The sequence below is a fragment of the Pipistrellus kuhlii genome, unplaced genomic scaffold (assembly GCF_014108245.1).
Source record: "Pipistrellus kuhlii isolate mPipKuh1 unplaced genomic scaffold, mPipKuh1.p scaffold_m20_p_1, whole genome shotgun sequence".
Lineage (NCBI taxonomy): Eukaryota > Metazoa > Chordata > Mammalia > Chiroptera > Vespertilionidae > Pipistrellus > Pipistrellus kuhlii.
The window spans coordinates 15,745,995-15,759,732 of record NW_023425404.1 but is presented as its reverse complement, the minus strand read 5'-3'; the positions used below and the strand labels follow the sequence as shown (position 1 = coordinate 15,759,732).

Below are 13,738 nucleotides of genomic sequence, written 5' to 3'. Positions count from 1 at the left end.
GGCCGCTGTGAGACTCAATGAAATAGAAAGCAGGGAGTGCTTGGTGAACTGGCCCATGCAGATGTGTGCTGTGAGATGGTGCAGCCCTGATACCTTCCAAGTAGCAGAAAGGGCGTGAGCAGAGAGTGCAGGGGCAGCCACCTTAGTCCCAGGTCCCTCTGGTGTCCCCTGGCTCCCTGTGTCCTTATAGCTCTCACTCCCTGGAGGAGGGCAGCCTGCCTATTTTTTCTTTTTTGGCTGAACTGTGAGTGCGTATGGGCACGCCCATGGGAAACCTCAGTGCTCAGGGGCAGTCAGCAGGTTTCTTACTTCCTGGGGCGCTCCAGTCAGAACACAGCCTCGTGGAGTCGGAAGACACCTCCCACTTCAAGGTGAGGCTCTTTGCTGACCTTCCTGATGGATATTGATCCTGATCCTGTGATCATGGCTCCATTGTTTTGAAAGGTCTTTCTTTCATTGAGCTGGGATTTGCCATCTGGTGACTTCTTTCCAACCTTATACCCCTGCAACTTCAGTCAGGCCCGAGAGTCAGAACCAGCGCTGTGTGATGGAGAAAGGCTTTCGCTGAAGCAGGTCTTAGTGGACCTCAGCGGTGGCAAGGTTGCTGCAAACACTCATGCCACCCTGGGCTGCAGGAGCAGAAGGTTCTGGATGCTCTGAGTTTATAGGGTGGAGGTTTCACTGTAATCAGCATGCTGCACCTCGGCGTCAGCTTCATTTAGGAGCCACACGGGTGAAATGAAAGGCGGAAAAGAAGTGAGCAGCCGGGGCCGAGAGTGTCTGTCTTTTTCCTCTTTAATACAGAGCCTTTTACTGATGGTAGAGACCATGCTCTCTGTGGAGAACAGATCTACCCTTGATCTCACCATTGATGGACAGCTACTGTCAACTTCTCTGTGTGTTTCTTCTCCATCTTTTAAAAATGTATTGTGCATATATACATATCTTAAGCTTAATAGAGTCATATCAGATATTCCATTTTATGGCCTGCTTTTTCTTTATACCTTTATTAACCTTGTACATCCAGCAATTTTTCATGTCATTCGGCATTCTTTGGAAACATCTGTTTTAGTGACCATGTCCTGATTCGTTAATATGTGATGTTTCCTTTAATTAATCTTCTGTTTTGGGATATCTAGGATGTTTTCACTATAATAAATTACACCGCAGTGAGTATCCTTATACATCAATCCTGATCTACTTTTATAATGATTTCTTTTTAAATTATTTTTTATTTTTATTTACTGATGAGAGAGAAACTGATTTGTTGTTCCACTTATTTATAAATTCATTGGTTGAATTTTTGCATGTGCTCTGACTGGGGATCAAACCTGCAAATTTGTTGTATTGGGACAACTCTCACCAACTGAGCTACCCACCCAGGGCCTCTGATTATTTCTTTTTTAATTTTTTTTTTATTGACTTCAGAGAGGAAGGAAGAGGGAGAGGGATAGAAACATCAATGATAAGAGATTATCATTGATCAGCTGCTTCCTACACGTTCCACTCTGGGGACTGAGCCCACAACCCAGACAAGTGCCCTGACCTGGAATCGAACCATGACCTCCTGGTTCATAGATTAGTGCTCAACCACTGAGCCACACTGGCTGGGCTAATATCTTTAGGATAGATTCCTGTAGGTGGAATTAGTGATGCCAAGGGCAAAAACCTTTAAGACTCCCGATTAGATGAGCTAGTTTCCTGGAAACACATTCCATTAGGGGGGTAAAAAGGATTCCTGATGACTATTGCCAAATTGCTTTTGAGAAACTTAGTACTTATTTACACTCTTATAATAGTGTATGGACATTTCCATGGCATTTTAATAATTTACTTTCTCCCATTTTCAATTACAAAAGATATCCCAGACCTGGTTGGTTTGGCTCAATAGATCGAGCATCAGCTTGTGGACTGAATCATCCCAGGTTCAATTCCGGTCAAGGGCACATGCCCGGGTTGCAGTCTTGATCCCCAGTAGGGGCCGTGCAGGAGGCAGCTGATCAATGATTCTCTCTCATCATTGATGTTTCTATCTCTCTCTCCCTCTTCCTTCCTCTCTCTGAAATCAATAAAAATATATATCTCTCTATAAGAAGATGTCCCAGTGTCATGGTAAGTACAGGGAAATATTTGTAAGTCAGAGTCCTGGAGAAAGGGGCTCTCTGGGGAGAAGAACCAAAGGTGTGGGTGGCATCCTCCAGCGGGGTCCCGGGGGACCTCTTCTGTACCGTCAGAAGCCAGGTAGCTACAAGAGCCGGGTGCCTATAAGAGCCAGCTAGCTTCCCTGGTGGTTTTTCAGGTCTAAACTCAGGGTTGCTTACAGCCTATGACTTCCCCGGCCCCCTGAGCAGCACTCCCACAGCAGGCAGAGGCCACAGATAGGTTTATCGACACTAGCAATACCAAGTGCCAGCTACTGAGAGTGTATCCAAATAGAGGTTTTTCAAATTTTTTGAAACTCTGAACTTTTCCTTCATTAAAAAGAGGAGGTTTGCCGAAGCCGGTTTGGCTCAGCAGACTGAAAGGTCCCAGGTTCGATTCCGGTCAATGTACAATGCATGTACATTGGTTGTGGGCACATCCCCTGTGGAGGAAGTGCAGGGGGCAGCTGATCGATATTTCTAGCTCTCTATCCCTCTCCCTTCCTCTCTGCAAAAAAATCAATAAAATGTATAAAAAGAAAAATGGGAGGTTTATAAGCATAAAGTTTTAATTATATTTATATTATGTCTATATATGGCTGTGTCTACTGCATTGTCACATAACTCCAAAATATTAGTGGCTTTGAACAGTGACCATCTATTTCTCACTCAGTTACCTGGGTCAGCTGGGAGCTCTGCTCCACATCTCCTCGCAGGGATCCAGGCTAATCTAGCCTCCATCGTTTGTAGCAACAGTGGCTACCATGGAAGGGGAAAGGGAACATAGTGTGTCAGGCCCTGGCTCTTAGAGGCATCTGCCTGGAAGTGACATACTCCTGCTCACATACCATTGGCTTTAGCCAGTCCATGGACCCGCCCAGCTTTGCAGGTACACTGTGGCTGTGCAGTGTGCCCAGAGGGGCATCAGCATGCCAGTGAGCAGCCCTCATGGTGACCCTCAGTGAGCCACACCCAGAGAGACAATAATGATCAGAAAGAAAAACTTCTTTGTGTAAGAAGCGGAGGAGGAGGGCTTGGGGTTTGGAATCAGATCTTCCTTTTCCCTTAGGTTTTATTCTGTCTCTGAATCTCCTCAAAGCCAATGGCAACTTCCCCCTCCAGCCAGCTCCTCTCCTTGGTGGGTTTCCATGACCCTTGAGCACAAAGCCCCTGTAGGTGAAAAACGAGAGTATCGTTTGGAGCTAGAAGATGAGGAAGAAAGTGGATCTAGGAGAAATGTCCTTCCACCGTGAAATGTGGAGGAGCAAAGCTGTCATCACAAACAGGCTTCTTTCTAGCCTCGCTTCCCGTGAAGTGTACCCCCAACACCACCTGCCCTTGGAGCGCAGAAAACAGGCGCCCCGAGGCCACATGCCTGATGGGACAGCCTTACGCTTGTCAGCCATCCAGGAGGGACTGGTGTGGCCTGGAGGCTTCTGGCTCTTCTGTTCCCTTGGAGCTGAGTATAGGGGAGGCTGCTGCCATCTGTGCTCATTGCTTCGAAGATGCTGTGAGAAAAAATAATTCTTGATCTCTGACTTTTGGGGTGGAAGTGGCTTCTCTTTGCCACTTGGAATAGATGTTACTTCAGGGATCTTTTTAAAAAATATATCTTATTGATTTTTTTTTTTTTACAGAGAAGAAGGGAGAGGGATTGAGAGTTAGAAACTATCGATCAGCTGCCTCCTACACGCTCCCCACTGGGGGATGTGCTGCAACCAAGGTACATGCCCTTAACCGGAATCAAACCCGGGACCTTTCAGTTCGCAGGACGATGCTCTATCCACTGAGCCAAACGGGTTTCGGCCACTTCAGGGATCTTTAGTGGAAATACCTACTCCCCACTCTATCCTCCAGGGCTTGAGGGCCAGCCAATGTGCCTTAGGGTGTGAGTGACATGGAGAGTTATCATCGCGTCCAGTCACAGGAAATAATGCTGGCATGATTTCTAAACCCTGCCTTCAACCTGCTGAGTGAGCCCAGGTCATCACAGGTTTTGGTTTGGAGACTGTGTCATTGAGGGGACCAGGGCTCAGCAGGACTCAATTTCAAGGTTGGTCCAGCGCATGCCCCAGGCCGTGCTGAATGCCAGAGGGGCCCCTGGGTTAGAGCGGGGGTTCCCTGTGCTGCCCGTGACTCTTGCTTCTCTCCATCCTCTTCAGGAGCTCGAGCGCCTTAACCAGGTGCTGGAGGCTGAGAAGCAGCAGTTTGAGGAGGTGGTGCAGGAGCTGAGAATGGAGCAGGAGCAGATCAAGAGGTGGTGGTGGTGCCCCTGAGGGGAGCGGGAGGGCGGTGCATCCTGGCTAGTACGGCGTTAGGAACAACGCTGCTGGCCAGCCCTGGGGAGGCCCCCGTCCAGGAGGTCCTCTCTCCTTGGTTTTGTCTTTCTTCCCAATGCTCCAGGCCTCGGGGTGTGCCCGGAAAAAGCTGTAGTTCCCACACGAATAGGCCACTTCTGCCCACTGAGGCATGAGGCATGGGCAGGTGCAGACAGGCCTCCCCTACGCATCAAGCCCTCCTCCTTCCTTTCCCAGGGCAGACAGGACAAGCTGGTCTGGAGGTGCCATTACCCATGATCCCCAACATTCCCTGTCTCTCTCAAACAATCCTTTCACCTTCTGGCTAGTGGTATCCCTTGGGATCTTTAGTCCTGTGTCTGGTGTACAAGCCAGTTGCACATTATAATCATTTAACAGAATTAGAGTCTCCTAAAGGTAGAGCCTAGGTATTTATATTTTTTAAAAGCCCCGCAGGCCATTTGGGTGCAGCCTGCCCAGGAATATGGAGTCCCCTGCTCTGGGCACGGTGATGGTGGTATGACTGTCCTCATCACTATCGATCATTAGTGATAGCCCAGAAAGACTTCTCTTGCAACAATCTCACAAAGGAAGTCATTTGACATATAATTGAGGGAGGGAGAAGCTCTGAGAATCTTACCAAGTAAATAGCCAAACACCTGCTCGCTTTCAGAATTGTGCCAGACCCTGGAACAGAAGACTAGTCCTCTCTCTGAAGATCTGGTGGGGGAAACCAGACTGACACCCAGGAAACATGAACACAATAAGATATAACATGGGGCAGCCCTGTGTTCCAGGGATTCAGATATATGCATCATCCGTATGGGCTTGAACAGAGATGGGACTGAGCTGGGCCTTGAAGATGGATTTGAAAAATTGGGGATGGGAAAGGGGAAGGCATTCCAAACAGGAGGAGGGGAAACCAGGTGTGGCCCGAGGGAGTCCAGGCTATTACGAAAGCAGCAAGGAGTTTGCCATGTCCCATGTCAGTGAGTGTGGGTTCCAGCAGGAACTGCCCAGGGATGATGGGTTGAGACCCCCCTCTGTTCCCCCAGTGCTTCTCTGCCTGTGGGTGCCTCCCCTCACCTGAGTTTATCCCGCTGACAAATGCACGAGTATCGAGAGCACGTGGCTAGGATCCCCTTATTTCAGCCCTGGGTCCCTCCATCTGCTGGCAGGACCCAGCCATGGGGAGGGGCTGGCCTTCCAAGGACCCCACTGAGCCTTTTGGGGAGATAAAATAAGCTCTTCTAGGTACAAAGGAGATAGGGAGGGATGGGCACTGCCATACGCATGCCCTCTGTCCCCACAGGGAGCTAGAACTGACTGCAAGATGCCTCAGGGGTGTGGAGCAAGAGAAGAAGGAGCTGAGGCACTTCACAGAGTCCTTGCAGCAGACGCTGGAGGTGAGGGGCCGCTGGTGGGCTGGTTGGTTGGGCCACGTGATACCGTTTTTTCTAATTGTTTCCCCAGTGACTGAGCCATCTGCAAGGGTAACAGGGCGCAAAGGGGCACTAACCTAAGGGACTCTTCTCTGTGGACCTTGGGGAACTCTAGCCGACTTGTGAGGCCCAAAGCAGACCCTTGAGTTTGCCCTTGCTATGACCATGGCCTCGGAAATCCACCTTCTTCAGTGCTTACGTTTTTATATAGATGGAGGATTGATTAGAATGGGGGGTGGGGCTACCACCACTTCCTTCTTGTGGTTCATTCATTTAGCTGATCCAGGGTGAAACTGAGCAGGAAGGGACATCAGCTGCCAGGTCACCTCCATTTGATACCGCAGAAACTGGCGGTGGCATGCATCAAGGACAAAGAGCCGACTCTCCAGGATGGCATGCAAGTGCCAACTCTGGCCCCAGCCTCTCCTCCACTGTTGCCCTCTGCTGCCCTTCCATACCCAGAGCAGACACCAACCCCCTATTCCACATGCCCCCGGAAACCATGCGCCCTCATCCTCCACATCTTTGCCCATACGGACCCTTCTACACAATGTCCTTCCACCTCTTTTTTGCCCAGAGAACTCCTTCATCCTTCTAAGGCTCAGCTTGGACCTCAGGTTGGCCAAGCTTCCCTGCCGCTGCGTAGCAGGAATTTGCTCTGAGCTCTGGGCTCCCACAGCACTTCCTTATGGCACTGAACTATGTGTTTCCTTAAACTGTGAGCTTCACTGGGCTGTGTCTTAAGGTCTTTCCAAGCCCAGCACTTAAAGTGAGTTTGGCATGGCGGGGGGATCTTCACGTTTGCTGAATAAATGAACTGCCTGACAGACTGCACGGGTTTCTCTCCTGTCTCCACTGACTGGGGGGGTGTTTTGAGGGGCCTTTATTTGTTTATCTTTCTCCATTTCATATCACAGGAGGTGGTTCCCTTGAATGTTTTCAACTCCAGAATTTCTGGGATGTGCGAGACCTCAGTCTGATAAATGGGGAGAACACAAACCAGCCCTCTGTCTGGTCCTGTTGGGTGTTTTCACGTGACCCCAACACATTCCTTCTCTTGCCGCTGGAGGAACAAGCACCCCAGAGGGTCATGGTGCCCTGGGGTGTTGGTGTCTCCTGGTTATAGTAGGGCCACCTCCCCTGGATGCCTCATTGGGCTCCTCTCTGACTCCCTCGATGGAGGGGTAACCTCGCCTCGCTGTGAGGAAGGAGATCTTGGTTGGCCTTTTACTTCAAGGGAAGAAAGGAGACATCCCAGGTGTCCCTCATACAGGGCTGAGAGTGCAGGGCACCGCTCCCTGGAATCAGAAAGCAGGTGAGGGAAACCATGGTGGGGAACCCAAATTAGGCTCTTTCTCTTCCTTCTCTCCCTTCTTCTATCCCTCCATGCCAGGAGCTCTCCATAGAGAAGAAGAAAACCCTGGAAATGCTGGAGGAGAATGAGAACCAACTGCAGACACTGGCCAATCCGAGCGAGCAGCCCTCTCCCAGTGGGGGTCTCCATAGCAACCTGAGGCAGATCGAGGGGAAGATGCAGCAGCTCTTGGAAGAGAAGCTCCTGGCAGAGAAGCGGTGAGGAGCCCGGGACCCATGGGTCCACGTTGGGCTTTGGGGTCGGTACTGTCCTTGAACTGGACGCCGGGACGTTTGGGTCCTAGTTGCCATTGCCCAGGAAGGTGGCTCACTTCCATCTGCCCAGGACTCAGTTTTCCCTCCCGGCAAATGGGAAGAGAACCTTCACTACCCAGAACTGACTGGATCATTATCTCTTGCAGAGGTGTGAGCTGTATAGACAGTCACTATGCCCGCATAACAGTGCTCTGTGGGCTGCTGGGAAGGTCCTCTTAGATCCCTTTTACAGACGAGGACCCCTTTTGCAGTTCTGAGCCTTGGAAAGTTATAGGACTTTTCTGAGGTCACAGAACCAGCAAGACCTGGACCAAGGGCTCATGCTTCCTTTTTTTCTTCTTCTTTTTTAAAATATATTTTATTGTGGTTTTTTTTTACAGAGAGGAAGAGAGAGGGATAGAGAGTTAGAAACATCAATGATATAGAAACATCGATCAGCTGCCTCCTGCACACCTCCTACTGGGGATGTGCCCACAACCAAGGTACATGCCCTTGACCGGAATCGAACTTGGGACCTTTCAGTCCACAGGCCGATGCTTTATCCACTGAGCCAAACCCGTTTCGGCAGGGCTCATGCTCTCTGACTGTAACACAGGCACCCTTCAACCGACCACACTGCTCCCTCATCACCTGGGTGCATGCTAGGGTGTCCTGAAGCCTGGGCCTCAGATTTCCTCAGCCAGTTCTCTCCGAGGGGCTGTCCTCCCAGGGGAACCCCCCTTGGGTGAGCGAGCCCTGACAGTGCCGTTCCCGGCAGGATGAAGGAGAACGAGGAGCGCTCGCGGGCCCTGGAGGAGGAGCGTGAGTTCTACTCCAGCCAGTCCCAGGCGCTGCAGACCTCGCTGCAGGAGCTCACCGCACAGAAGCAGCAGGCCGAGCAGGAGCTCAAGGTGCCTCCCCTCACATCCCTGCCTGAATTATCTCTGCCCGCCTGGCCAGCCGGGGGCAGGCGATAGAGCCGCCCTGGAGGGACGCAGCGGGCCTGCCACTTCTGCGGGGCGTCATTGCTGGGTGTGGGGTCGAGTCCAGGCCGCCTGGTCAAGGGTGTCCGACAGGAGGCAGGAGGTGGTAATGTCCATCCAAGCCCAAAGGCGGGAAAGCCCATGTGAGTCAGGGATGATCAAGCAAGGCTGCCAGGGGAGATGGCAGCTGCTCCCCCCCCCCCCGCAAAAAAACCCACGTCTCTCCTCCCTCCCTTCAGGCTGAGGTGAAGGTCCGCATGGACCTGGAGAGGCGCCTGCGGGAGGCCGAGGCGGCCTTGAGGAGCCTGGAACAAGGGCTCAACTCCAAGGTGCGGAACAAGGAGAAGGAGGAGCGGATGCGGGCTGACGTGAGCCATCTGAAGAGTAAGCTCAGCCCCGTGCCCGGCCCCTCAGCCTGCGGAGCCTGGCCCGGAGCTCATGCCCCCCGCAGGGCTGGTGTGCATGAGATGTTCTAGATGTTGGTGGCGTTTCTCCAGATTCCCGCCTGCCAGCGTCTTCTTGATGCTGCTTCCTTTCAGCTGATGGACCTGGGGAGGCGGCAGGGGAGAAAGCCTGCAGTTCTGGCCCCTCCCAGCAGGTGGCTCTGGTCTCCCAGAGGATGGGCTCTGAGTGTTTCTCATCTCCTGGCACCTGGGTCCTGGGCGGGGCGGGCCGTCCGTCCGGAGGGAAACGCGGTGAACTTGGGCTGAACTTGGGCGCAGGGTTCTTCGAGGAGTGCATCCGGAACGCCGAGCTGGAGGCCAAGATGCCGGTCATCATGAAGAACTCGGTGTACATCCACAAGGCGGCCACGCGCCGCATCAAGAGCTGCCGTTTCCACCGGCGCCGGTCCAGCACCTGGAATGACAGTGAGTGTGGGCGCCCGTGTGCCCGTGGGATGGGGTGGGCACAGGCCGCAGGGACACGGAGGCAGCGGGCAGGTGGGAGGGCTGGCCCGGCTCTGAGGCCGGGCAGTGTGGCCTTGAACCTGTCTTTTCTCCCTCCCCTTACCCCCGCCCCCCCCACCCCCCACCCCCCCACCCCACCCCCCCCCCCCCCCCGCCAGCCTTGGGCTTTTCCCAGGGTTAGGGGAGTCTGGGGGGTGGGGGGGGTGGCTGGAGAACCTCAGCAGCAGGTGAGGGAGGGAGGGAGTGGGCTGGGATGGGGGCAGGGCCATGCCTTGTGGAGGGAGGACGTCACCAGTGGCTGGGCGTCCTCTCCCCAGTGAAGCCGTCCCAGTCCTTCATGACCTCCCAGCTGGAAGCCAACAACATAGAGGAGCTGAAGGAGGTGGCCAAGCGGCTGACCCGAGACCAGCGCTTCCGGGAATCCATCTACCACATCATGGTGACCCAGCCCGGACCGCCCTCAGCGCTCGCTCCTCCCCGGGGTGGAAAGTGATGTCCGTGTCGTCGTCGTCCCCCCCCCCCCCCCCCCCCGCCCCGCTCCCTGCCTCCCAAGTCTTTCCCGGGGGACTGGGAAGACGTGCTGGGGGAGGCTGATCCCCCCTGGCTTCTCTCAGCTCTCCTCTGGGCCCGCGCCTCACCCTCAAAGGACAGGGATGCCACCTCCCTTACCACCCCTACCCAAGCCCTACCCTCGGGTCTATGCCAGCACCTCTGGGTGCTGCCCGGCTGTCAGAGTGAGGCCAGGAAGAGGCCTGGCTGCACGTGGGCGTGAGGTGGGCAAGGCCCACAGCTCTCGGTCGTGCCCAGTCTACCTCTCTGTGACTCTGCCACCTGCGGGTCCTGGTGTGGGAAGGCTTCCCCTCCCCACCTTGATCTTTGCTTCCCCGGGGGGCTCCCTAACCCTCTCTTTGCTTCAGCGACCCATGGACATCCCTCCGTCATGGGCCCTCCCGTTGACTACATTGTGAGGCAGAAAGAAAGACCTAGTGCAGCAGCTCTGGGTACAGGACACCCCCCACCCCACAGCACCACCTTTCCTGAGGCTGGGCCCTGGCTGTGGGCCCCAGCTCCCTCCCCTCCTCAGTGAGCTCACCCCTCTACAGCCTCAGACCTGTGGGGGTGAGGGAGCCCTCTCCTCCCCCTTCATCCCGCTGCTTAGGTACGGAGGGCTCTGGGCCGGCTGGGAGCCGGGCAGCCGGGACACTCAGCTCTCCCAGAGGACACAGGGCAGTCGGGGAGCGGGTGAAGGCGGCCCTGGCGGCCCTGCTCCCTCCCAGCTGCCCCTGCTTTGGTGGCCTTACTCCCACCTCGCCCTGCAGAGGCTTTGCCCAGTGAAGCCGTGTGCCCATGAACCCTGGAAGGTGGGGGCCTGGGCCGGTGAAATGGCCAGTTGCCATTGGTTGGCCCCGTGCCATCATGGGGGGCCCTGATGACATCCATCGCAGCTTTTGTGGAAAACCACCACCCTCCGTGAGGCTGAGGGCGGTGCGTGTCCCTCACCCGTGGACAGCCCACCCAGCTCTTCTCCCTCTGGGCCACCCTCCACAGCTTCCCGAGTCTGCTGGTCTCTCCAGAAAGGGTCTCTCTGGGATCAGGGGGCTCAGTATGAAAGGTGCTGATTCTCTGCTGCTTGGAAAACCGAGTGAGGAGCCCGGTCTGAGAGACAGACAGTGAAGCTAAGCTCAGTGGTCCCTCCTCAGGGGCGGGTAGACTTGGATGGCTCCCGCCAATCTCTTCAGAGTCTAGGTGGGGGCAGAAGGGGAGGCTTCAGAATCATCTAAATAAATCGGAGTCTAGCCGAAACTGGTTTGGCTCAGTGGATAGAGCGTCGGCCTGCTGACCGAAGGGTCCCAGGTTCGATTCCAGTAAAGGGCATGTACATTGGTTGTGGGCGCATCTCTGGTGGGGGGTGTGCAGGAGGCAGCTGGTCGATGTGTCTCTCTCATTGATGTTTCTAGCTCTCTATCTCTCACCCTTCCTCTCTGTGAAAAATCAATAAAATAAAATATATTTAAATAAATAGGAGTCTAAATGTAAAACCTTTAAACACACCCGAAAATAATGTATCTAATATGTATGTGGGACGGACTTTGAAATGAGGGGGAAGATGGATAAAAGCAAGATTACTGTTTTATTTTTTTGTTTCTTTGTTTTCAAAGAATTTGGTTAATAATGGTTTGCTCTTAGAGAAAGATCTTTTGGAAACTTTCAAATGAATTCTCCCTCCACGCCCCCGTCCCTCTGGGCAAATTATTAACCAGAAAGGAAAATGATTTTCCAAGCACATTCAGCAATCCCTAGTTTCTTTCCGTCTGCCTCATCCTGTACTTAACCATGCCTCACGCAAATCTGGATTCTCTTCAACCAACTGGTCAGTTTGTAAGTATTTATTTGTTAAAAAGTCACTATGTTCCTAGCACTGCAAATAGAAAAAGAGCAAAATACTATATGAAAATATGCAAAGGTGGAAATTGATTACTGGAAATATATTGATTTTTTTTTTTTTTTAACGAAACCTTTTATTCCTTGGCCTATTAAATGTTTCCTGCACTATTGCTTATGGTTGGTCATTGCTGAACAGATGTTGCCATCTGCAGGCCAAGTGTGGGATTACAGAAACGCTGGTTTGTCTTGGAACCCGCACCCAAGTTTCTCTGCTCAAGAGGAAGTACTCCCTGCTGCTGCACCTCCTCAGAGTGGCTTCTAAATGATTAACGGAGAAATATGTTCCCGCCTGAGGTCCTGGATGTCCCCATGCAACAAGGGCCATCAGCTGGGTGTTCTGATTTGAGCACAGATCGCGCTTTGGTTTTGTAAGCATGTAAGGAAGAGCAAGAAATAGTGATGACTGGCTTCTCCCATGTGGTTTACTTCCTGATGCCATATAGACAGTCTGTGCTGGGACTGTCTTGGTTTGTGCTGTGTCTCAGAATGGCTCCCCCGTTTGCCATCCTACATGTTCCAATTTGGATGACAGTTCCGTGGTCATCCTCTTTTCCCCAAGGATATGTTAATGGATGAAGCATGAAACCTTGTAAAACACGGGGTTCTGCCCCTGGGAAGGGTCCACTGTCTGTACTTGGCTCTGGAGGATGTGATTCTTGCCCCCCACCATCCTATCCCACCCACCTCCACAGACCTGGGCAGCCTGTGGGTGCTCAGGTACTATCATCGTGGAATTTGGACACACACACACACACACCCCAATCCAAGAGGAAGATGGAACAGAAACTTGCTCAAGTCTCTGGGTGTGTCGGATCTGGTATACCTAGAAGGTAGTTATTCAAACCCACCAGGTGAGGGAGCTGCTCCGGAGCCCTCAGATAAAGGCCAGCAGCCCCTGGGGAACCTTATGCTTCTGTGATGAGCCAGGATGGCGCTGTTCAGGCCCCTGAGCCACTGCAAGGGTTCCCCAAAGCGAGAAACCCTGCAGGTTTGATGGAGGAGGGGAGAGGATGGGAGGGGGGATACTGCTGTCTTCTCTTATCCCTGGGGATGGGGTGAAGGAAAGTCCTTTGCCAGGCCTTGGGAGAGGATACAGTGTTCTTGACATATAGAAACAGATCCACTCCCAGACATCCAAAGCAACTGGAAGAGGCTGGTTATTCAAACTTCCTAGCAAGTGTGGATAGGTGTGATGTAATGTTGCAGGTTCGGTTCCTGGCTCTGCACATCCCTTCTCCCCTTCCCTTCCCTAGACTTGGGCTTCCCCTCATGAGCTCCCCTCTCCATCCTGCTGGGTTAGACATGAGACTGGATGATCAGGCAATCAGGTGGGGAAGTTGGAGGAGACAGGGCTGCTCAAAGGCTGGACTTCAGGGCCCCGCCTCCAGGAGAGACCCAGGCAGTAGCAGAGCCAGCTGGTGGTGCCTTTGGGGCTCCTGCCTCACTTCCCCTGGAGGATCTGACACCTGCCTCAGGGCTAAGAGACCTGCTGAGACTCACTGCCCTCTTACCTTATGGCTGATGGGGCTCAAGGGTCACTGACCACAAGGAGAAACTTGGCTCTTGCAGAGCAGTGACCTTGTTCACTAGCAGCTTCGGGGAGGAGTGGAAGAATGGGAGGTGGGGGAGGGGGCGGGTTCTGAAGGTAAAAGGTCAGGCCTTGACTTTTCCAGCTGTGGCTTTTGCAGTCATTATTTTAAATGTCTTATATATACAGCCCGGCCCGAGTGGCTTAGTGGTTGAGCATCAACCTATAAACCAGTTGCAAGCTTGATCCTCAATGGGGGAGTGGGGCGTGCAGGAGGCAGCCAATCAATGATTCTCATCATTGATGTTTCTATTTCCCTCTCCCTTCCTCTCTGAAATCAATAAAATTAATATATTTAAAACATTAAAAAACAAAATGTCTTACAT

At 53.0% G+C, this 13,738-nt stretch overlaps 1 protein-coding gene across 2 annotated transcripts in view; it reads left to right on the top strand.

Moving 5' to 3' along the window:
• The window catches only part of PLEKHD1 (pleckstrin homology and coiled-coil domain containing D1), a 29,337-nt gene extending 17,403 nt beyond the window's left edge, over window positions 1–11,934 (top strand). For both annotated transcript variants that reach the window (XM_045579318.1, XM_045579317.1), the window contains exons 7-14: window positions 4,304–4,398; window positions 5,751–5,844; window positions 7,274–7,452; window positions 8,267–8,399; window positions 8,711–8,855; window positions 9,194–9,340; window positions 9,697–11,170; window positions 11,406–11,934. In XM_045579318.1, the coding sequence (XP_045435274.1) occupies window positions 4,304–4,398; window positions 5,751–5,844; window positions 7,274–7,452; window positions 8,267–8,399; window positions 8,711–8,855; window positions 9,194–9,340; window positions 9,697–9,872 (969 nt within the window). In that variant the 3' untranslated portion in view covers window positions 9,873–11,170; window positions 11,406–11,934. The remainder of the gene's footprint in view (window positions 1–4,303; window positions 4,399–5,750; window positions 5,845–7,273; window positions 7,453–8,266; window positions 8,400–8,710; window positions 8,856–9,193; window positions 9,341–9,696; window positions 11,171–11,405) is intronic.
• Window positions 11,935–13,738: the final 1,804 nt, after the last annotated feature.